Genomic DNA, 24,875 nt, shown 5'->3' with positions numbered 1-24,875 from the left:
CTAACAATATGTGTATTACTAATAGGAAGGGATAACTGAGTAATTTGGATGGTAGTAAATGTTCCAGTTCGACAGTTGTTAAAACAGTGGCTCCAATTGCTACCGCCATATCGTTTTGCCGCTGTGAATAAATGAGAGAACAGAAAATCTTATGTTGCAAACAACCGATCTCGACGTTAGTATTCAAGTATGACATGCTATTATGTTAGTTATTCCTAGCATTTAATTAATCGAAATTGTGTTTCCGACGTTCCATTGAAATTCATGCCGAACAAACAGAAAACGAATATTTAATATTGTCGAAACTACCCATGCATGAATTTGCAATCGAGCAGGTGAAAACCAAAACACGTCTCCACCGGAGTAACACCGGTGCCATGGTATCTTTATGCCATTCTGAGGTCTTTTCCAATTTAGTAACGAAATTTACTATATTGGCATGATTGATAAACACTATACAAATAGCAAATGGCAGAGTGTCTTTTGTGATTGTGTTTGTGATGGCAAGTTTAGGAAAGAATGAAGACGTATTATGTACGTCGGATGGTATTGAAAGCGTCTACAATAAATTAGTGGCTCAAGAGGTATTTATTTAAACACGAAACTTTTAAGTAATTAGTTTATGATGCAGAAGGTTTTATTCACACGAAATATTTCAGGTTATGTTTAATTGATTTACAAACCTGTATACGTGGATCCCATGGCATAAGATAGGGGGGATATTCTGAAGAATTCGTGCATGTAGTGACCTAAATTTAAAAGTATACAGAGAAATGTTTGTGGCTATGTTAATGACAGAAGTGGTATGGAGATATTCATTTGTCTAATTTGTACTTTAATGAAGAAAACATAGCGTTCAGATGTCATGAATCAAACTAATTTTAATACCGGGACATGCACACACACACAGTTCCTACATAACCTTAGTTTTCATTTAGTTTTTTGTACACAAAACATTGGCTTCTAGTGAAACTTAACTGCAATGTATTACCATTTGCTGTCTGCCATTTTGACCTGTAATGTCTTTCCTTGTACTGTAGGATGTGGAGGTTTTGCTTTTGTGATTGCAGGAAGAAATAAACAATGGACTGGAGACTCTTCTTTCAAGGCAATGCCACTTGGAAGCGAAACTGCGTGGCATTACTAAGGTATTACCAAATCTGCAGATTGTTCATTCCGATGCTCAGCAACTTGCAGAAATGATAACATTTACTTCCACTTTGGCAGAAAATGTCAGTTCAAAAGTACGCCAGCTTGATATTGCTAGGGTAAGTTTCATTGTGTGTATATTACCTTGAAACTAGTCAGACTGACACAGCAATAATACAACTGAGTTTCTGATTAGGAATGATCTAGGTTTCCAATGATCTGTCCATGTAAGTCTTGGGTTAATATTTTCTTGGCCACATCTTTCTCCATCTTTTCCAGTTCACCATACAGAAGCATTCTCCTCACACATGACTAGAAGCAAAGTAATCTCTGTAGTTAAAACTCAGTATTGTGAATCTTTTAACAAGTGTTCTATATTGTGTGTGTGTTTATATTGTATGTGCTGTTCAGAGCAGGGTATCTGAGTGCCAACAACGGGTGCATGATTTACTGGATCTTCAGTTATGTAGTGATGGCGTACAAACTGCTCTTCGGAACGAGGATTTTGAAAAAGCAGCTGCCCATGTCCATCGCTTTCTTTCCATGGACCAGCATCTTCTAAAACAGACTGCAGATGATGTGGCTGAGGGTATGGAAAGTCTTGTTTCTGATGTGCTAGTATAGTACTTGCCTTAGTAAAACCCAGTTGTGGGAAACCAAAGGGATGAATAAAATCTCTTTATGCAGTCATTCAGAGGTTTGGCACCGTGACCAATGTGTGTTGTGTGCTGCTGCATATTCAGAAGGTTCTCAATTTGAATTGCAAAACTCTGAAATTGATACATAATAAATCAACCAATGGACAGTTTTCTTGAAAAAAAACTGAAGATAAGAAGTAGCTGACTGCATCATGTCTGATTGTTTCCCATTGAGAAAAATAGTTAAAGGTATTAAGAACAAATAACTGTTAGACTTAAGAGAGATGAAGCAACACAGGAAGTTGTGTAACGGGTAGGTTCAAAGTTTGTGCTGTTCACCAGATATTCTTAGGGTGAATAAATTAAGAAGGACAATATGAGCAGAATGTATCACTCTTGGAGAATAATGAGATTTTATAAAATATTTTGATTAGAGCTGGAAGGGTAATATTAAAGTGGATCAGGCAAAATATGATGTAAAGGTATGGTACACTTCTGTGAACACAGCAATGAACCATGGGTCTATTAAAAAAGTTGAATTTATTTGGCAGCTTTCATCGAAGAATGTGTACCACAAATTTAGTTACTTTTAATGTATTATGCTGATGTTAGTTCTAATTTTGTGCTACCAATTTAATAATTATCTTTTATTACAGATTGTACCAGTGTCACAAATTCATTTTCATTACTGCATGAAGCAGCCACCCAGTTAGGTGCTGTTGTCACTCAGAAATTTGATGAAGCAGTACATGCTGATGATTTGGCATCAGTGGAGAGATTTTTTAAAATATTCCCACTACTTGGGATGCAGGATGAGGGACTTGTCAGATTTTCCTCATATCTTTGTTCAAAGGTAATATTATGTATATGAAGCTTTTCATCACTGCTTCTGTACCCAAGTCCAAACTGTGCACTTTTTCCTGTGCCTATAGCTTGTATGGATAGAAGGAAAACAAATGCACATACTATATAAACCAAAGACATTATCAACACAGGAAAAGATACAGCAAGCTACAAAGTATCGCCATTGGTAATAATGTTTATAGTATGTACAGTATATGCTTTCTTATATGATACCCTCTTACCCCTCTGATCCCCTTGTACAGAATCACCTTGAATTTGCTTTATGTAACAGTTCATTGAATTTGGTTGTTTCTCAGTTGAAGGATACAGCTCTTAAGAACCTGCGACTTGCACTGGAAACAAACACATCTGACAAGCGAGCAAATGTTATCTATGCCGATACTATAACACTCTTGTTTGAGGGAATTGCTCGAGTCATTGAGATCCATCAACCCCTAATCGAGACATACTATGGTTTGTATGATTTATTACTGTGATTAATTAGCTTGCTTCACATTCAGTGTCTTTCAGTTGAAGTTACGTATTAACACTGAATAAGATGAGAAGCCGATTGTGGTTGGTGAATAGGTGAAGATTTGGGAAGTGGTAGTTCCTATTTCAAGGAACTAATCTGGCATTTGCCTAGAGAAATTAGAAAAGTCATGAAGAACCAGAGTCAGGATGGCTGATAACCCAGCTGAGTACCTCCCACGTACATGTCTACACCATCCTGCTCAGTTTGTGTTTGCATGTGACAGCGACATTGTTATGTTCCTTTCTTGTTTCTGTATTTGATGTCTGAGTTTACAAAATTTACTACAAGGATGGAAGCTGGATGTAAAGTTTCACATGTAATCCTTCAAAGCTGAATCACATTTAAATAATATTTAAACAGTCAGTTCTTAACACAGAGAACATAAAACACTTCTCCATGACAAAGATCAGGTGGTCATTGGTCAGTTCTGTTTGAGAAAATAATCTCTGTTTATACGGAAATCATACAAAATCCGAAAATACGCTCTGTGGACAAACTGCAGTTACTGAATTTTAAATCAGGTGGTATACTGGGCTTTAAAGGGTTAACCATGGAACTTGAAAGTTGTGATCTTATGCTGCAGTCATCTATGTCTGTGGAAAAACAGCCCCTTGTATAGGAATCTGGGAAGGTATCAGAACTGTTCTGGATGTCAGTAACAGTGTACAGTCACTTTCTTGTCTGGTCTTTAGCTCATTTCTTTGTTCTGTACCATCACTTCAGTTCAGTCATATATCATTCCAAAATCTTTGATTTCTGCTTTTCTTGCTGATGTTTGTGATGACTGCATACTTAGTCAACACTTTATACACATTCATATCACGTTACTTATTACATGTTTTGGCTTCAGAAGGCCACCATGAATGTGAGCTCTTTTATTAAGATTCATCCAGTTGTACAAAATGAAAACTTTTCTAGCATTTTGCCCAGTATTATATAAATGTCTTATCTTCCAGCACTGAAGACAAGACCTCTGTTATCTCAACTTACAGCCATGTCTTACATCCTATAGGTCCTGGCCGACTGTTAACAGTGGCTTCATATCTTCAGAGAGAATGTGATCGCCAGAGCAAGCGAATCCTGGCTGAGTTTAGCAAGTGTCGGCATTTGGAGAAGATAGTGCAGCAAGTTAATGAATACATGCGAACCAATAATGTGTATAGCAAGCCAACAGACAAGCTGGATCCCAAGGAGCTGGACCTGTTGCTTGGGGAGCTTACCATCATGCATTCACGTGCTGAGCTATATGTGCGCTTCATAAGAAGGAGAGTCATGGTAAGTCAAGACACCAGTTTATAAGGAAAGGATATTTTAAATCTGTAGCTGTCTGTTACTCAAAGCACTGCCCTCATTTCAGTAATCATTTACTCACTCATTCCTTTATTTCAATCTAATTTATATATGGTAATAATATCAATCACAATGGATTACTTCATATCTTGGTTCTTTGATTCACCTGGAACAATTTTTCTGACTTTGAAATGTAACCATAAAATAGAGTACATGCAGATTAATGCCATATTCTGAGTAGATCATTCTGTAGCTTTAATTTTCCTGGAATGATTTCCTTTATATATATTAAAAAACCCACTGGAAAAAAATTGAGATGAAGGTTGGTTGAAATAGGCTGTGACCATCACCTTCCACATCCTTATCTATTAGTCGTTCGCTCAGTGATGAGCTGTGGACTGCGCGTGAGGGAGGGTACTGACGCTGTCTGCTAGCGGCAGTAGGGCACGGAGGGGAACACCTTTCTCTGTACTACTGAACATAAAAACATCAGTGCAGATTGAATTACTAACAGCGGCTGACGAACATTTTACAAAGCTTCAATTCCACTTAATTCCCCATCATCTTCTTCTGCATCTTCTTCCTCCCTCTCCTCTTCCTCACTACTGCTACAACTGTTGGTATCACTGTCGTCTCATTTCTGTAACGACTTATATTTCTCAAATAAGATATTCTTGCTGCACGAATATCATCCTTTTCGATGAGAACTTTTCTATTACTTTCCGATTTCCTCCACCTGAAGCCTAAATCTCTAATTATTTTCTAAAGAGCCCACTTCCCGCCACTGAAGTTAATATTTTTCTTAATTACTGCCAACAACGATTTTAAAGTAGGACGCCCACCTTGTGTAGTGTGAAATTCGTTAATCGTTCTTCGAATTACACACTTGTCAAAATCATCTACATCAGTTTCAATTTTCCTTCTTGGCCGTTTCTTGTGAGGTGTGCTGAATTATTTTCCCACTCGTTTATTATGTTCGTACTCTTTTAAAATGCGTAGCTTCAGAAACACGATTTTGTATTTGATTAACGTTAATCACATTGCCGCTGTCAGCTTCTTTCTTCATAAAACTTTAAACACTTATCACCATTTCTCTACTTTGGCTGAGTATTACTCTACGTCCCCCTATTTTCTTTACACCTCTGCCCACGCTTTGCATTCTGTTCGTGCTGAGTAGAAACAATGACGGTGAATATGACAGGTCTACTATAAATGGGTCAATGTTATTGAAATGGAATTTACCACACGAAGTGAACTCGGCCGAGTCTGCCTTGTAACTGAGCTCTGAGTTCACCCCACCCACTGTTCGAGCTGCAGATACACTGCACATACCAAGGCCATAGCTCATGTCCCACCGAACGGCCTATACTTGCCATTCATAATTGTGTACGAGTCTCATCTAACACTGTGTGAGGGCCACAATGTAAAAAACATGTTAATAAGTTTGGCTAGCTTCATTATTTTGTCAAAGACATTTAGAGGAAATAAGTTATCACAAGTTATACATAACTTCCTATGTTTATTTATTTGTTTAATGTGTGTTGAAGAATGACTTAGAGATTGGAGTGCCAAGTGGTGATACTCGGACTGCACTGGTATCAGAGTTAGAAGCCATGCTTAATGGAAGTGAGTTATGTCATAGAATGCAGGAACTGTTGAGTAGTTACCTGCTGTTGGAGAGATATTTTATGGAAGAGAGTGTGAAGAAGGCTGTGGTAATGGATTCTGTGGAAGAGGGCTCTCACACATCCAGTATGGTGGATGATGTTTTTTTCATTGTCCGGAAATGCATACGGTAAGAGCATGAGAATCATAGATGCATCTTGCATCTTGTTTATTTATTAGGTGTAAGGCTAGGTAATATGCCTCATGAAAAATTTGTTCTAACTTGTATTAATGTTGAGATGTTATTAACAATACAGCCTTTTATCAGTATTTACTTTTTCATACAGAAAGTAAAGAAGTAGGAGAGGCAGATTTTAATTTAAATGAAAGTATTTACTGTTCTACGTGAATCAGATAGCCAGCTTGGACCCACTTCACACTTTTTTTAAAACTAGTGAGCCCATATAGCTCACTCAGTATAGTGACTAGCTATGGACTGGACTAGTGGGGGTTCAATCCCTGACAGAGGCACTAGCCTCTGTATCCTTACCGGCTCTGGAGCCCACCCAATGTCCTATCCAGTGGGCACTGGGGTCCTTCTCTGGGGTAAAGTATGGCTGGGGCATGATGCTCACCACTCACCCCCATCTAGTGCGCGAGGTCAAGAATGAGTAGGAGCTATACCTTCTCTCCCCCCAAGTGCCTGCATGGTGTATAGTGGGACAGCTTTTTAATTATTGTTCATATTTTGAAGGAAAGCATACTTATGTTGGTCTCAGTTCTGTAAAAGATTTGATTAGGTTTGGTGTCAGTTTGTAGTTCTGTTGAAAAGGAACTCTATTTCAGGTACCACAAATGGTTTCATATGTTATATAAGGTGTGTTAATTCTCCTTATTACTGATGGCATTGACATAGTCTAGTCGCCAGTAACAAAACATTCCTCTCTTTGCCCTATGGTGAGAGAAGAAGCATTAAGTAAGAACTTGAAGGAACTGGTCAGTGTTTTAGTTCAGAGTGTACAGACTCATTCATGCTACAGCTGACTTTCTCACTTTTTGTATTGTCTCCCACACCTCAAGATTTTCTCTGTCCACTGTAGTAGTTCTTGAAGCATGGAAATATTATTGCAAGGGTCTTTGGCTCTTTATCACTCCCAATAATGAAAATAATGCTCGTCTTTATCAAGTCTGAAATTTTCATAATGTCTAAATGTAATGAGGTGTTCTTGGACAATCAGCCACATCAGTGTCAAATAAAACTTTGATATTTTAGAAACTGTTCTTGTCACTATAGCTGATTGATCATGTGAGAATTTATTGAGTTACCCCACTCTATATTAGAACCTACTGAAGAGATCAAGAAGGTTACTTCAAGTAGTAATGTATTTTGAATTCTATTTAGGAGGTACATTTGTAACAGTTTTTTTAACAATAGAAATACACTGTTTATTATGGTCAGTTCAAGAATTACTTTTGACTTCAAACAGAACAGATTACAAGACATTTATTTTAAGAATGCGTCATTATTATGCTGATTATAGTCGTGCTGGCACCAGCTCTAGCCTGGATGGTGTGTGTGCTGTTATCAATAATGCTTGTGCACTACTAGAGACTGACTTTTGTGAAGTGCTGAGACGACAGCTGCGACAGGGCTACCCATCTGGTTATCTGGACCTAACACAGGCATACAGCGTGCTGCATACTTCTATACAGCAGGGTCGCCTGCAGGCATCAGATTCAGAGCAAGCACGTCTTATGTTCCTGGTGAGTCATCCATTTACACAGAGCAGCCTTGTCCTATGAATAGTTTATTTCATACGGCATGTTGTTTGGACCTAGGAAAGAGAAAATTACATAATGAGGAACTTTATTATTTGTATTTTTTACATAATATTATTAGGGTGATGAAATCACAGCAGATGGAATCAATGGAGGATGATGAGAAATACATAACAGATTTTACTTGGAATACTTGAAGGGAAGAGACCGCATGGGGCACCTAAGCATAGATGGAAGGATAATGTTAAACTGGATCTTAAATAAATAGGATGTGATAATCAGGACATGAACTAGATTAATCTGACTCAGGATTCAGTTCAGTGACAGGATGTTGCGAAGATGTTAACGAACCCTTTGATTCCGTAAATGACAGCAAACTTCTTGTAAGTGACTTGTAGATTCTGAAAAATTATTGCACTTCATAGAGTTAGTGTATCAGTGATGTCCAAACCATTACCACAGATGGAGCCACATTAAGGTTGGTGATGAAATTAAAACTTGTTACAATTGAGAAGGAAATGTATGTATCCACAGTAATCTTAACATGATTAGTCACTGTTCAAACAACAGTTTTACAGATCTTCAGCCACATAACTTAAATTTTGTAGCATTACAGCACAAAAGCACGAGGGTTTAATTTCAGATTAAAAGTTGTTGGTGTGAACTGTCTTTATCCATTATTAAAACTTTCTGTGATAAATGAGCTCTCTTATGTGGACAATGATGTGGACAATGATGAAATTGACAGTTTTGTTATACTGTTATATGAACTTGGATAGGTAAGTCTGTATAGTGACTAGCTGCATAGTGGACAGCTGGGTTCCAATTCCCAGCAGTGGCTAATTTTTTCTTAATTAAGCACAGAAGCATCTTACCTTCACCCTCTATAATATGAAGTTCAAACTTTCATAGATAAAACAGAAATCAGTAACAAAATTTAGGGTGTTACAAAGCTTCATTTTGGTCGTGGGATTTTCTGCACAGCCTGAATAGACTCTATGTAATGTTATGTTAAATATTCAATGACTGATACTGATTTTATATTGTTTGTGAATGCAGTAAATTCCAGTGTTTGCTCAAGAACCACCTACAGGGCTTTGTCATATACTCATTCACTTAATGTAACAAGCTAAATGACTGAAGACAGAAACAAAGTTTGTGTTTGACATTTTAACCGCCATTTTCTTTCCAAACAGACTTATTTAAACAATGCTGATGCAAGCACTGAATACACTGACACATTGCGAAGAAGCCTGATGGACGAAGTTCCCAGTGTGTTGACGACCATGTCAGAAAATGAACGAGTTAAGTTGGAAAGCTGTTTGTCTGGATTGGGCTCAGTAGCAGCCAGCTTGAAGGCTGTTATTGACTATGGAATGGAACAGCTGAGAGTCATTGTCATCAAACCACGAGTAAATCCGTGGGTGGATACCTTTTTGTCTGTCAGTCATCAGCTGTCAGAGGTAAGTTTCAGTAGTCTGAAGAGAATTTTATGCCACTATTTGGTTCAGAATCTTTATCTGTATATCTCCTCCCTTAAAACCCAGATATATCATTATAGGAACGTAAAGTTTATGGGGATAAGCATTTTATTAATCCATTTGCTATTTAGCAGGATGATATTCACGAGGAAATTAGGAGACTAAATTCTGGAAATGCTTGCTAATTTTCAGTTCAAAATATTTTGTCTTCCCCTATGATTTCTAAGAACATAAAGATTAAAATATACAAGACAATAATTTTGACTTTTGTTTTTTATGGGTGAGAAACATGGTCTCTCACTCTCAGGGAAGAACATAGATTGCAAGTGTTTGAGAATAGAGTGTTGAGGAGGATATTTGGGCCTAGGGCAGAAGAGGATAGGGTATGGAGAAAACTACATAATGATGAACTTAAAAATTTGTACTCCTCTACCATTATTGTCAGGGTGATTAAGTCCAGAAGAATGAGATGGACATGGCATGTAGCACACATGGATTGGGCAAGAGGTGTGCACCGGGTATTGGTTGGGAAGCCTGAAGGGAATAGACCACTGGAGAGACCTAGACACAGATGGGAGGATATCAAGCAGGATCTATGGGAGACAGGAGTTGAAGGTGACTGAATTTTGTTGGCCCCAGACAGGGACCGGCGGAGGGCTTTGGTTAATTTAGTGATGAACCTTTGGGTTCTGTAAGTCATCTAGTTAGTTAGTTATTCAGCAGGATCCTGAGTGGCTAGCTGTCCTGCTTCATGTTTGGGAGGTCCTGGGTTCAAGTCTCTGCCTGCTCATTGGCTAACTTGGCTGAGGTTTCTCATGGTTTTCCTCAGTTCATCCATGAAAATGCCAGTATAATACCTTAAATTAGGCTTTTTTCCACATCCTTTTCAGTTCAGTACTCAATGTCATTCTCTCATCTGAAGGTCTAGACCGGGGGTGGGGAACATGCGGCCTTAAGGCCACATGTGGCCTTCTAGGTCCTTAAATGCCGCCTTTTGACTGAATCCAAATTTTACAGAACAAATCCTTTTATCTTTATTGATACATTTTTCAAGACGCCCGTAAGGTCACAAATGACGGATACCCATCTAGAGGATCAACTGCAACTGCGGACCTCCATGCCGCAACCAAACATTCAAATGCTTTCCATCAAAAAGCAGACACAACAAAGTCATTAAAAGATTAGTTAACTTTAAAATTAACAAAAAGTTTTCATTTCTTTGAAATTATGAAGTACATAGTAGTTAGATTTTTACAAAATAATGTACATTTTTAAGTATATCTAATTGAAGTTTCTTGAATGCGGCCTTATTTGATTACAGCTAAATTAATGCAGCCTTCCAACATGAAAAGGTTCCCCATCCCTGGTTTAGACACTGTAACTGTTGTAAAATAAACTATAAATAAAACATAAATTCAGAATTTGAAACATGCACATTATACATTTATGAACTTTCCTAAACTTTTACGAGAAGTAACAGTTCTTGGAATTTTCAGGAGGACTTTGCAAATTATGAAGCAAATGAACCATTTGTTCAGAACCTGATAATGAACTTGGATGGACTGTTGGGCCTCTTCAGAGGTTCTCTCACCACAAGCAACTACGACACATTGGTCAGCATCCTGACAGCTGAAGTCACCGCTCATTTGGAGAAGGTTGTGATCAAGTCTACGTTTAACAGGGTAATTATTCTTCACCATAAGTGGCATTTGAATGTTTCGTGGTAAGGACAGGCATTGGCATACTATTAACAGCCAGCAGCCAGTGTTCTTTTTGGATTTGCCTGTTTTGTGGGCTTAGTTCTTGTACATGGTGGTTTAAAAATTTTTGGTACAGGAGCTAAATATTGGCTGCTCGAATAAGACTTTAAACGCAGTTTAATTCAAGATACTGGCCTACATTTCTGCCAGTATTCATACAATTGTCAAAATATTTTTGGAAGCCAGAATCCACCATGTGTAACCTCATGCAATACAATGCAATCTTCAAAACCACTTGGCTCATCACAACATCTTAATATTTTTACTGAGGGTGGTGTGGTAAGTACATACTTACTTACTTACTTATTGAAATTCTACCTTTCTCTGCTGCTGTTTGTGACATCTGCATCATCCATACGATCCATTTCTTTCCCTGTATGATTTTCTTATCTCTGGACCTCAAGATACTTAAGGGATGCTGATTATAGCTGCTGAAGTACAGCAGCTGTGCATGATTGGACATACCACATATGTATGGAATTCAACAGTAAGGCCTCTAGTGCTTTGATGACTCCATAATGCATGTCTTGGAGCTCACAGTGAATTTCTGTGGCTAAGGCAAATAGATCTCTGTTTCTTATCCTTGGCATACAAGTTTGTATTGAGCCTCTGTTGCTTGTAACAAGATTTGAAAGTTGTACTCTGCGGAGTATATGAAACTTCTGAAGATGGTCTTTACAATACATCCAGTGGGTATGATATGAAATAGTTGACACTGACAGATGGCCAGACATGATTAGCCCATACTAGCCTAATATTCAACCAGGGCTGGTAGTAATGAGCTTGGGACTGGGGTCTGTGCTGGTCCAGTCCCAAACATCCAGGGCAGAGAGTAATGACCAGATGTTGATGTTTGTGAATGACGAGGGAATCCCCCAGCTCAGATTAGTGTACTGGTGTATTATTCAAAAGCTCCTGGGTTTGGTCATAGTGGTCATTATGATTAACCATAATATTTGGTGAAAGATACAATGGAGGGAATGTGCCCATAAGATGTTCTTTGCTTACACTGAAACATAAATGATGCTTGAAAATTAAATTACACATGTAATTCGCACATTTAACAGGTGACAGAGCCCAGATTTCAGAAAGGCCATAGAATGGAATTTTAACAGTGTTTTTTTTTGCAGTTGGGAGGACTAGTCTTTGACAAGGAAGTGCGCGCCCTAGTGAGTTACCTCACAAGCACCACATCATGGTCAATTCGTGACAAGTTTGCCCGCCTGACACAGATGGCCACTGTGCTCAACCTTGAAAGAGTGACTGAGATCTCAGACTATTGGGGTAGCAATTCTGGCCCTCTCACTTGGAGACTAACCCCTGCAGATATTCGTCAGGTCATGACCCTTAGGTAAGGACTTCTGTGGAAGATTCTTTTTCTCTGGCTACATTATAAGTGTTCCTGTGGTGTAGATATGTAGTTCTCTACCTGGGGTTCTCAGGGTTTCTGTGGATGTATACACGAACAGTAACCTAAACAAAATTACTTTATATTAACTTTAAATTTCTGAAGTTAATTTTGTCTTTTTAACAGAATTATAAAGCATGAATTTTAAATGAATTCCTGTTGTGTGTAATTGTTTTGTAAAATGGCAGTGCATATTGTTTAACATTTCAATGACAATAACATTCTCTATTCTAGATTATTTCTTCTTAATTTTTCCCTGGGCTTTGCATGATATGATAGCGGATTTAGAGTGATAGTATTTCAGCTACAGTACAATAAATATGTCTAGGTAATACAAAATGTTCTATTTGAAGTTCAAGCTGTAATGACAGAATTTCAATTGTATCAGGTGAAAAAATGATCATAAACCTGCTCTTCAAGTAATCTGCGAGGGTGAGATTTAAATGCCCAGTGCGCCAGTGAAAACTGTAAGAACACATTTACTCTCTCTGTTTTTGAAGTCAAGATACAAAGCCAATATTGGAAATTATAATTTTGAAGTTCTCCCAGTTTATTGCTGATGCTGCCTGGTTTAAAAGTAGAAGCACACTGTGCACTAGTTTATTCGCATTATCACAACCTGCAAATATGAAACTGGATTTTCATAAGCCTCTGTGATCTTCAGTTATATTAAAATAATAATTTATTGTCTTCCTTGGATGTTTCAACTGACAATAAAGCTTCTTTATCTTTTCCAACAGTATCAAATTCTTTCCATGGCTAGGTTGTGTCTTGAAAGCAGAACCCAATCTCTGTTTGCTGGGCTAGGAGTTATAGTAATTTATATTTGTTTAATTTTTGTGAATGAAACTTTCCATAAGATTATTCTCTATTGATACTCATACTTATTTGCAAGAACAGGAGGAATGAAAGATAACAGGATATTTAAAATAATATATAATGGGCATCATGTCTGGGGTATCACATTGCTTATTTATTCATTTCACTGTTTATTTAACTGGAACTATCAGTCACATTTATGTTTTTTTTTTATAGGACAGACTTTCGAAGTGATGACATCAAACGGCTTAAGCTATGAAGTAGTGGTGAAAAATACATCTTGAAGTCTGAAGAATTTGTGCTGTTTCTAAAATGAATTTCTCTTGGGTGCGGCAGGCACCTTGCAAGGTGTATTTTCATTAACATTGGTTTTAGTTCCATTGAAATTTCTGTACATTTATTTTGTTGGTTATCACAAATGCATATTTGTCTAACCAGTGTTAATAATATTTTGAAGGTAAAATTTTCCAATTTTTTTTGGTTTTGTGCGCTTTAACGACAATTTCCAGCATTTTTTGATTTTTGAAAATTTTGAAAAATTTCAAAATTTTCTCAAAAATTATCCTCACCCGATCGATGTCAGCATTGTGCTCCGACTCATCCAGTCTTTGACGTGACCTGTCTGACGGATCCTGTCTCAGTAAGGTCCAATCTCTGTATGACACTGTCTCTAGCCTAAGTTAACCTAAACTAATCTAACCTAAGCCAACCAAACGTAACCTATCCTAACCTAACCTAACCTCACCTAACCTAAACCAATCTATCCTAACCTAAACTAACCCAACCTAACCTAACCTATCCTAACCTAACCCAACCCAACCCAAACTAACCTAACCCAAACTAACATAACCTAAGCTAACCTAACCTAATCTAACCAAACCTATCCTAACCTAACCTAACCTAACATAACCCAACCTAACCTAACCTCTGAGACATGCGGAGTCTGGCAGAGCCCGTGTGAGACGGAGAACGAGTTTGATGGAGACAGGTTGAAGCACAAATCGGGTGAGACAGACCGTGCCTGTGTTAGATCGGGTTTGTCAGAGACTAGTTCTTGTATGGGTCAAGTAGTGAAAATTTGAAGAAAAAAAATTCAGATTTTCAAATTTTTTAGAAATTAAAAAATGCTGGAAATTATCTGAAAAGTGCACAAAACCAAAATTTTCATAAGCCTTGAAAAAATTTGGACTGCAAAATTTTCCAATATTTTTGGTTTTGTGCGCTTTTTGGACAATTTCCAGCATTTTTTTAATTTTGAAAATTTGGAAAAATTTAAAAAGAAATTCAAAAATTCTCCCCACCCGATCGCTGTCAGCATTGTGCTCTGCCTCATTCGGTGTTTGACGTAACCTGTCTGACGGATCCTAAAACAGTAAGGCCCGGTCTCTGTATGACACTCTAACCTAAGTTAACCTAATCTAACCTAACCTAAACCACCCTAACCTAACCTAACCCAAACTAACTGAACCTAACCTAACCCAACCTAACCTAACCAAACGTAACCTATTCTAACCTAACCGAACCGAACCTAACCTTACCTAACCCAACCTAACCTAACCTAGCATAATCCAACCTATTCTAACCTATCCTAACCTAACAACCTGACCTCACCTAACCTAACCCAACCTATCCTAACCTAACCTAACCCAATCTAACCTACCCTAACCCAACCTAGTTGAACCTAACCTAAACTAAGCTAACCCTACCTAACCTATCCTAACCTAACCCAACCTAACATAACTTAATCCAAAATAACCTAACCCAACCTAATCTATCCTAAGCTAACCCAACCTAACCTAACCAAACCTATCCTAACCTAACATAACCCAACCTAACCTAACCTAACCTACCCTAACACAACCTAACATCCTATCCTAATCCAAACTAACGTAACCCTACCTAATCTATCCTAAGCTAACCTAACCCAACCTAACCTAACCAAACCTATCCTAACCTAATCTAACAACCTAACCTAACCCAACCTAACTTATCCTAATGTAACCTAACCTAACCTATCCTAACCTAATCTAACCCAACCCAACCTAACTGAACCTAACCTAAACCAACCTAACCTAACCAAACGTAACCTATTCTAACCTAAACTAACCCAACATAACCTAACCTTAATAACCCAACCTAACCTAACATAACCCAACCTATTCTAACCTGTCTTAACCTAACCTCACATAACCTATCCTAACCTAACCCAAACTAACCTAATCCAACCTAATCTATCCTAAGCTAACCTAACCCAACCTAACATAACTTAACCTAACCAAACCTATCCTAACCTAACCTAACCCAACATAACCTAACCTAACTTCTGAGACTTGCGGAGTCTGGCAGAGACCATGTGAGGCAGAGAACGTATCTGACGGAGACCGGTTGAAGCACAGATCGAGTCAGTCAGACCGTGCCTGTGTTAGATCTGTTTTGTCAGAGACCGGTTCTTGTATGGATCAAGCAGTGAAAATTAAAAAAATTCAGATATTTAAAAAATCTTCAAAAATAGATAATGCTGGAAAATATCTGAAAAGCGCACAAACTCAAAGATTTTAAAAATTAGTGAATTTTGTTTAAAATTTTCGAAATATCAAAAAATTTAAAAATTTGAAAAATAATTGGTGGAATTTTTAAAGTTTTTTGTTTTGAGCGTTTTTGGACAATTTCCGGCATTTTTAATTTTTCAAAAATTTCCAAAATTTTCAAAATTTCTTCCAAAATTCTCCCCAAATGATGCCTTGCAGAACCGGTAGCTGTCGGACACTTTCTAATGTACTTTGTCTCGGACGAACGGGGTCTGTGCCTCATACGGTCTCTGACGTACCATATCTGAAAAACCCAGTTGCGGCAGGCACCACGCAAGGCAGAGATTGAGACGGGCAGAGACACGGACGTTCACACACCGAGACCTGCAGAGGCCGGCTGCTGCAGACACAAAGGCAGTCAGCAATACGGAGAGATGGAGGCCGAGAACGGCAGAGACGGGATGAGGCATTCACCGAGGCTGGCATGCATCTCTTGGGGACAATTGAAAAAGTTGAAAATTTTCGAAAAATCAAAAGATGCTGGAAATTGTTTGAAAAGCGCACAAAACTCGGCCTCTATCTCACCCAGTTGCTACGTGCCTCGGTGTCTGCACCAACCGGCCTCTGCAGGGCTGATCTCTGCATGTCCGTGACTGCCTCACGTGTTGCCTGCAGCACCTGGTCTTGTCAGAGACGGCACGTCATAGCCCTGCCATACAGAGTCTGGTCCGTGCAGAGTCGGAGTCAGGCACAGACCGCATTCGTCAGACACAGTACATCAAAAGCAGTACGACAGAGACCGGGTCTGGATGACATCAGGTGGTGGAATTTTGAAAAATTTCAAAATTTTCAAAAAATCGAAAAATGCTGCAAATTGCCCAAAAAGCGCACAAAACCAAAAATATTAGAAAAATTTCAACTTAAATTTTTTTTCAAAATGTTTCAAAAATTTTTGGTTTTGTGCGCTTTTCAGGCAATTTCCAGCATTTTTTGATTTTTCGAAAATTTTCAAATTTTTTTCAAAGGTCTCCTCAAGAGATGCATGCCAGTCTCGCTGAATGCCACATCCTGTCTCTTTCGGACTCGGTCTCTTATCTCACCCAGTTGCTGCGTGCCTCGGTGTCTGCATCAACCGGCCTCTACAGGTTTCATCTCTACATGTCCGGACTGCCTCACCTGTTGCCTGCAGCACCTGGTCTAGACAGAGACGACACGTAAGAGCCCTGTCATAAAGAGACCGGTCCGTGCAGAGCCGGAGTCAGGCACAGACCGCATTCGTCAGACACAGTACATGAAAAGCAGTCCGACAGAGACCGGGTCTGGATGACATCAGGTGGTGGAATTTTGAAAAATTTCAAAATTTTCAAAAAATCGAAAAATGCTGCAAATTGCCCAAAAAGCGCACAAAACCAAAAATATTAGAAAAATTTCAAATTGAATTTTGATTTTGTGCGCTTTTCAGGCAATTTCCAGCATTTTTTGATTTTTCGAAAATTTTGAAAATTTTCAAAATTTTTTGAAAGGTCTCCTCAAGAGATGCATGCCAGTCTCGCTGAATGCCACATCCTGTCTCTCTCGGACTCGGCCTCTATCTCACCCAGTTGCTGCGTGCCTCGGTGTCTGCATCAACCGGCCTCTGCAGGGTTCATCTCTACATGTCCGGACTGCCTCACGTGTTGCCTGCAGCACCTGGTCTTGTCAGAGACGGCACGTCATAGCCCTGCCATACAGAGTCTGGTCCGTGCAGAGTCGGAGTCAGGCACAGACCGCATTCGTCAGACACAGTACATCAAAAGCAGTATGACAGAGACCGGGTCTGGAAGGCATCAGGTGGTGGAATTTTGAAAAATTTCAAAAAATCGAAAAATGCTGCAAATTCCCCAAAAAGCGCACAAAACCAAAAATATTTGAAAAATTTCAACTTAAATTTTTTTTTAAAATGTTTCAAATTTTTTTGGTTTTGTGCGCTTTTCAGGCAATTTCCAGCTTTTTTTGATTTTTCGAAAATTTTCAAAATTTTTTGAAAGGTCTCCTCAAGAGATGCATGCCTGTCTCGCTGATTGCCACATCCTGTCTCTCTCGGACTCGGTCTCTTATCTCACCCAGTTGCTGCGTGCCTCGGTGTGAGCATCAACCGGCCTCTACAGGGCTGGTCTCTGCATGTCCGTGACAGCCTCACGTGTTGCCTGAAGCACCTGGTCTAGACAGAGACGACACGTAAGAGCCCTGTCATAAAGAGACCGGTCCGTGCAGAGCCGGAGTCAGGCACAGACCGCATTCGTCAGACACAGTACATGGAAAGCAGTCCGACAGAGGCCGGGTCTGGATGACATCAGGTGGTGGAATTTTGAAAAATTTCAAAATTTTCAAAAATAATCGAAAAATGCTGCAAATTGACCAAAAAGCGCACAAAACCAAAAATATTTGAAAAATTTCAACTTAAATTTTTTTTTAAAATTTTTCAAAAAATTTTGGTTTTGTGCGCTTTTCAGGCTTTTTTCCAGTATTTTTTGATTTTTCGAAAATTTTGAAAATTTCCAAAATTTTTTCAAAGGTCTCCTCAAGAGATGCATGCCAGTCTCTCTGAATGCCACATCCTGTCTCTCTTGGACTCGGCCTCTTATCTCACCCAGTTGCTGCGTGCCTCGGTGTCTGCATCAACCGGCCTCTGCAGGGCTGATCTCTGCATGTCCGAGACTGCCTCACGTGTTGCCTGAAGCACCTGGTCTTGCCAGAGACGACACGTAAGAGCCCTGTCATAAAGAGACCCGTCCGTGCAGAGCCGGAGTCAGGCAAGACCGCATTCGTGAGACACAGTACATCAAAAGCAGTACGACAGAGACCGGGTCTGGAAGGCATCAGGTGGTGGAATTTTGAAAAATTTCAAAATTTTGAAAAAAACGAAAAATGCTGCAAATTCCCCAAAAAGCGCACAAAACCAAAAATATTTGAAAAATTTAAACTTAAATTTTTTTTTCAAAATTTTTAAAAAAATTTTGGTTTTGTGCGCTTTTCAGGCAATTTCCAGCATTTTTGATTTTTCGAAAACTTTGAAATGCTTCAAAATTTTTTCAAAGGTCTCCTCAAGAGATGCATGCCAGTCTCGCTGAATGCCACATCCTGTCTCTCTCGGACTCGGCCTCTATCTCACCCAGTTGCTGTGTGCCTCGGTGTCTGCAACAACCAGCCTCTGCAGGGTTGTCTCTACATGTCCGGACTGCCTCACGTGTTGCCTGAAGCATCTGGTCTTGTCAGAGTGACAAGTAAGAGCCCTGTCATGAAGAGACCGGTCCGTGCAGAGCCGGAGTAAGGCACAGACCGCATTCGTCAGACACAGTACATCAAAAGCAGTACGAGAGAGACCGGGACTGGAAGGCATCAGGTGGTTTAATTTTGAAAAATTTCAAAATTTTCAAAAAATCGAAAAATGCTGCAAATTGCCCAAAAAGCGCACAAAACCAAAAATATTTGAAAAATTTCAAATTAAATTTTGTTTCAAAATTTTTCAAAAATTTTTGGTTTTGTGCGCTTTTCTGGCAATTTCCAGCATTTTTTGATTTTTCGAAAATTTTCAAAATTTTTTGAAAGGTCTCCACAAGAGATGCATGCCAGTCTCGCTGAATGCCACATCCTGTCTCTCTCGGACTCGGCCTCTATCTCACCCAGTTGCTGCGTGCCTCGGTGTCTGCAACAACCGGCCTCGCAGGGTTCATCTCTACATGTCCGGACTGCCTCACGTGTTGCCTGCAGCACCTGGTCTTGTCAGAGACGGCACGTCATAGCCCTGCCATACAGAGTCTGGTCCGTGCAGAGTCGGAGTCAGGCACAGACCGCATTCGTCAGACACAGTACATCAAAAGCAGTATGACAGAGACCGGGTCTGGAAGGCATCAGGTGGTGGAATTTTGAAAAATTTCAAAAAATCGAAAAATGCTGCAAATTCCCCAAAAAGCGCACAAAACCAAAAATATTTGAAAAATTTCAACTTAAATTTTTTTTTAAAATGTTTCAAATTTTTTTGGTTTTGTGCGCTTTTCAGGCAATTTCCAGCTTTTTTTGATTTTTCGAAAATTTTCAAAATTTTTTGAAAGGTCTCCTCAAGAGATGCATGCCTGTCTCGCTGATTGCCACATCCTGTCTCTCTCGGACTCGGTCTCTTATCTCACCCAGTTGCTGCGTGCCTCGGTGTGAGCATCAACCGGCCTCTACAGGGCTGGTCTCTGCATGTCCGTGACAGCCTCACGTGTTGCCTGAAGCACCTGGTCTAGACAGAGACGACACGTAAGAGCCCTGTCATAAAGAGACCGGTCCGTGCAGAGCCGGAGTCAGGCACAGACCGCATTCGTCAGACACAGTACATGGAAAGCAGTCCGACAGAGGCCGGGTCTGGATGACATCAGGTGGTGGAATTTTGAAAAATTTCAAAATTTTCAAAAATAATCGAAAAATGCTGCAAATTGACCAAAAAGCGCACAAAACCAAAAATATTTGAAAAATTTCAACTTAAATTTTTTTTTAAAATTTTTCAAAAAATTTTGGTTTTGTGCGCTTTTCAGGCTTTTTTCCAGTATTTTTTGATTTTTCGAAAATTTTGAAAATTTCCAAAATTTTTTCAAAGGTCTCCTCAAGAGATGCATGCCAGTCTCTCTGAATGCCACATCCTGTCTCTCTTGGACTCGGCCTCTTATCTCACCCAGTTGCTGCGTGCCTCGGTGTCTGCATCAACCGGCCTCTGCAGGGCTGATCTCTGCATGTCCGAGACTGCCTCACGTGTTGCCTGAAGCACCTGGTCTTGCCAGAGACGACACGTAAGAGCCCTGTCATAAAGAGACCCGTCCGTGCAGAGCCGGAGTCAGGCAAGACCGCATTCGTGAGACACAGTACATCAAAAGCAGTACGACAGAGACCGGGTCTGGAAGGCATCAGGTGGTGGAATTTTGAAAAATTTCAAAATTTTGAAAAAAACGAAAAATGCTGCAAATTCCCCAAAAAGCGCACAAAACCAAAAATATTTGAAAAATTTAAACTTAAATTTTTTTTTCAAAATTTTTAAAAAAATTTTGGTTTTGTGCGCTTTTCAGGCAATTTCCAGCATTTTTGATTTTTCGAAAACTTTGAAATGCTTCAAAATTTTTTCAAAGGTCTCCTCAAGAGATGCATGCCAGTCTCGCTGAATGCCACATCCTGTCTCTCTCGGACTCGGCCTCTATCTCACCCAGTTGCTGTGTGCCTCGGTGTCTGCAACAACCAGCCTCTGCAGGGTTGTCTCTACATGTCCGGACTGCCTCACGTGTTGCCTGAAGCATCTGGTCTTGTCAGAGTGACAAGTAAGAGCCCTGTCATGAAGAGACCGGTCCGTGCAGAGCCGGAGTAAGGCACAGACCGCATTCGTCAGACACAGTACATCAAAAGCAGTACGAGAGAGACCGGGACTGGAAGGCATCAGGTGGTTTAATTTTGAAAAATTTCAAAATTTTCAAAAAATCGAAAAATGCTGCAAATTGCCCAAAAAGCGCACAAAACCAAAAATATTTGAAAAATTTCAAATTAAATTTTGTTTCAAAATTTTTCAAAAATTTTTGGTTTTGTGCGCTTTTCTGGCAATTTCCAGCATTTTTTGATTTTTCGAAAATTTTCAAAATTTTTTGAAAGGTCTCCACAAGAGATGCATGCCAGTCTCGCTGAATGCCACATCCTGTCTCTCTCGGACTCGGCCTCTATCTCACCCAGTTGCTGCGTGCCTCGGTGTCTGCAACAACCGGCCTCGCAGGGTTCATCTCTACATGTCCGGACTGCCTCACGTGTTGCCTGCAGCACCTGGTCTTGTCAGAGACGGCACGTCATAGCCCTGCCATACAGAGTCTGGTCCGTGCAGAGTCGGAGTCAGGCACAGACCGCATTCGTCAGACACAGTACATCAAAAGCAGTATGACAGAGACCGGGTCTGGAAGGCATCAGGTGGTGGAATTTTGAAAAATTTCAAAAAATCGAAAAATGCTGCAAATTCCCCAAAAAGCGCACAAAACCAAAAATATTTGAAAAATTTCAACTTAAATTTTTTTTTAAAATGTTTCAAATTTTTTTGGTTTTGTGCGCTTTTCAGGCAATTTCCAGCTTTTTTTGATTTTTCGAAAATTTTCAAAATTTTTTGAAAGGTCTCCTCAAGAGATGCATGCCTGTCTCGCTGATTGCCACATCCTGTCTCTCTCGGACTCGGTCTCTTATCTCACCCAGTTGCTGCGTGCCTCGGTGTGAGCATCAACCGGCCTCTACAGGGCTGGTCTCTGCATGTCCGTGACAGCCTCACGTGTTGCCTGAAGCACCTGGTCTAGACAGAGACGACACGTAAGAGCCCTGTCATAAAGAGACCGGTCCGTGCAGAGCCGGAGTCAGGCACAGACCGCATTCGTCAGACACAGTACATGGAAAGCAGTCCGACAGAGGCCGGGTCTGGATGACATCAGGTGGTGGAATTTTGAAAAATTTCAAAATTTTCAAAAATAATCGAAAAATGCTGCAAATTGACCAAAAAGCGCACAAAACCAAAAATATTTGAAAAATTTCAACTTAAATTTTTTTTTAAAATTTTTCAAAAAATTTTGGTTTTGTGCGCTTTTCAGGCTTTTTTCCAGTATTTTTTGATTTTTCGAAAATTTTGAAAATTTCCAAAATTTTTTCAAAGGTCTCCTCAAGAGATGCATGCCAGTCTCTCTGAATGCCACATCCTGTCTCTCTTGGACTCGGCCTCTTATCTCACCCAGTTGCTGCGTGCCTCGGTGTCTGCATCAACCGGCCTCTGCAGGGCTGATCTCTGCATGTCCGAGACTGCCTCACGTGTTGCCTGAAGCACCTGGTCTTGCCAGAGACGACACGTAAGAGCCCTGTCATAAAGAGACCCGTCCGTGCAGAGCCGGAGTCAGGCAAGACCGCATTCGTGAGACACAGTACATCAAAAGCAGTACGACAGAGACCGGGTCTGGAAGGCATCAGGTGGTGGAATTTTGAAAAATTTCAAAATTTTGAAAAAAACGAAAAATGCTGCAAATTCCCCAAAAAGCGCACAAAACCAAAAATATTTGAAAAATTTAAACTTAAATATTTTTTTCAAAATTTTTAAAAAAATTTTGGTTTTGTGCGCTTTTCAGGCAATTTCCAGCATTTTTGATTTTTCGAAAACTTTGAAATGCTTCAAAATTTTTTCAAAGGTCTCCTCAAGAGATGCATGCCAGTCTCGCTGAATGCCACATCCTGTCTCTCTCGGACTCGGCCTCTATCTCACCCAGTTGCTGTGTGCCTCGGTGTCTGCAACAACCAGCCTCTGCAGGGTTGTCTCTACATGTCCGGACTGCCTCACGTGTTGCCTGAAGCATCTGGTCTTGTCAGAGTGACAAGTAAGAGCCCTGTCATGAAGAGACCGGTCCGTGCAGAGCCGGAGTAAGGCACAGACCGCATTCGTCAGACACAGTACATCAAAAGCAGTACGAGAGAGACCGGGACTGGAAGGCATCAGGTGGTTTAATTTTGAAAAATTTCAAAATTTTCAAAAAATCGAAAAATGCTGCAAATTGCCCAAAAAGCGCACAAAACCAAAAATATTTGAAAAATTTCAAATTAAATTTTGTTTCAAAATTTTTCAAAAATTTTTGGTTTTGTGCGCTTTTCTGGCAATTTCCAGCATTTTTTGATTTTTCGAAAATTTTCAAAATTTTTTGAAAGGTCTCCACAAGAGATGCATGCCAGTCTCGCTGAATGCCACATCCTGTCTCTCTCGGACTCGGCCTCTATCTCACCCAGTTGCTGCGTGCCTCGGTGTCTGCAACAACCGGCCTCGCAGGGTTCATCTCTACATGTCCGGACTGCCTCACGTGTTGCCTGCAGCACCTGGTCTTGTCAGAGACGGCACGTCATAGCCCTGCCATACAGAGTCTGGTCCGTGCAGAGTCGGAGTCAGGCACAGACCGCATTCGTCAGACACAGTACAGCAAAAGCAGTACGACAGAGACCGGGTCTGGAAGGCATCAGGTGGTGGAATTTTGAAAAATTTCAAAATTTTCAAAAAATCGAAAAATGCTGCAAATTGCTCAAAAAGCGCACAAAACCAAAAATATTTGAAAATTTTCAACTTAAATTTTTTTTCAAAATGTTTCAAAAAATTTTGGTTTTGTGCGCTTTTCAGGCAATTTCTAGCATTTTTGATTTATTGAAAACTTTGAAATATTTCAAAATTTTTTCAAAGGTCTCCTCAAGAGATGCATGCCAGTCTCGCTGAATGCCACATCCTGTCTCTCTCGGACTCGGCCTCTATCTCACCGAGTTGCTGCCTGCCTCGGTGTCTGCATCAACCGGCCTCTGCAGGGTTATCTCTACATGTCCGGACTGCCTCACGTGTTGCCTGAAGCATCTGGTCTTGTCAGAGACAAGTAAGAGCCCTGTCAAAAGAGACCGGTCCGTGCAGAGCCGGAGTCAGGCACAGACCGCATTCGTCAGACACAGTACATGAAAAGCAGTCAGAGACCGGGTCTGGATGACATCAGGTGGTGGAATTTTGAAAAATTTCAAAATTTTCAATAAACCAAAAAATGCTGAAAATTGTCCAAAAAGCGCACAAAAGCAAAAAAATTGAAAAATTTCTACTTATTTTTTTTTTAAATTTTTTCAAAATTTTTTGGTTTTGTGCGTTTTTCAGGCAATTTACAGCATTTTTGATTTTTCGAAAATTTTGAAAATTTTCAAAAAATTTTCAAAGGTCTCCTCAAGAGATGCATGCCAGTCTCGCTGAATGCCACATCCTATCTCTCTCCTACTCGGCCTCTTATCTCACCCAGTTGCTGCGTGCCTCGGAGTCTGCATCAACCGGCCTCTGCAGGGCTGATCTCTGCATGTCCGTGACTGCCTCACGTATTGCCTGAAGCACCTGGTCTTGTCAGAGACGACACGTAAGAGCCCTGTCATAAAGACACCGGTCCGTGCAGAGCCGGAGTCAGGCACAGACCGCATTCGTCAGACACAGTACATGAAAAGCAGTCTGACACAGACCGGG

At 40.0% G+C, this 24,875-nt stretch overlaps 1 protein-coding gene across 6 annotated transcripts; it reads left to right on the top strand.

Annotated features, from left to right (window-relative positions):
* The first annotated feature begins 17 nt into the window (after nucleotides 1–17).
* Nucleotides 18–13,770, top strand: Cog4 (conserved oligomeric Golgi complex subunit 4). Of its 6 annotated transcripts, XR_002545685.2 has the most exons (13): nucleotides 229–584; nucleotides 1,071–1,268; nucleotides 1,561–1,738; nucleotides 2,444–2,640; nucleotides 2,948–3,104; nucleotides 4,178–4,440; nucleotides 6,003–6,250; nucleotides 7,602–7,824; nucleotides 9,036–9,302; nucleotides 10,817–11,002; nucleotides 12,211–12,431; nucleotides 12,877–12,955; nucleotides 13,524–13,770. XR_002545685.2 is itself a non-coding variant. In XM_022079618.2 (12 exons), exons 1-12 carry the CDS (start codon nucleotides 152–154, stop codon nucleotides 13,564–13,566), a joined length of 2,205 nt encoding a protein of 734 aa, XP_021935310.1. In that variant the 5' UTR covers nucleotides 18–151; the 3' UTR covers nucleotides 13,567–13,770. The 6 variants fall into 6 exon arrangements, 5 of the variants coding, with proteins under 5 accessions (XP_021935310.1, XP_021935308.1, XP_087205643.1 ...); XM_022079618.2 differs by lacking the exons at nucleotides 229–584; nucleotides 12,877–12,955 and adding an exon at nucleotides 18–175; XM_022079616.2 differs by lacking the exons at nucleotides 229–584; nucleotides 12,877–12,955 and adding an exon at nucleotides 18–187.
* The last annotated feature ends 11,105 nt before the right edge of the window (nucleotides 13,771–24,875 follow it).

The sequence above is a fragment of the Zootermopsis nevadensis genome, unplaced genomic scaffold, assembly GCF_977971745.1.
Source record: "Zootermopsis nevadensis isolate Lab colony 2312 unplaced genomic scaffold, Znev_1.0 Znev_ptg000016l, whole genome shotgun sequence".
Classification (NCBI taxonomy): Eukaryota; Metazoa; Arthropoda; class Insecta; order Blattodea; family Termopsidae; genus Zootermopsis; species Zootermopsis nevadensis.
The sequence above is the reverse complement of the archived record's forward strand: the minus strand, read 5'-3'. Positions and strand labels throughout refer to the sequence as shown.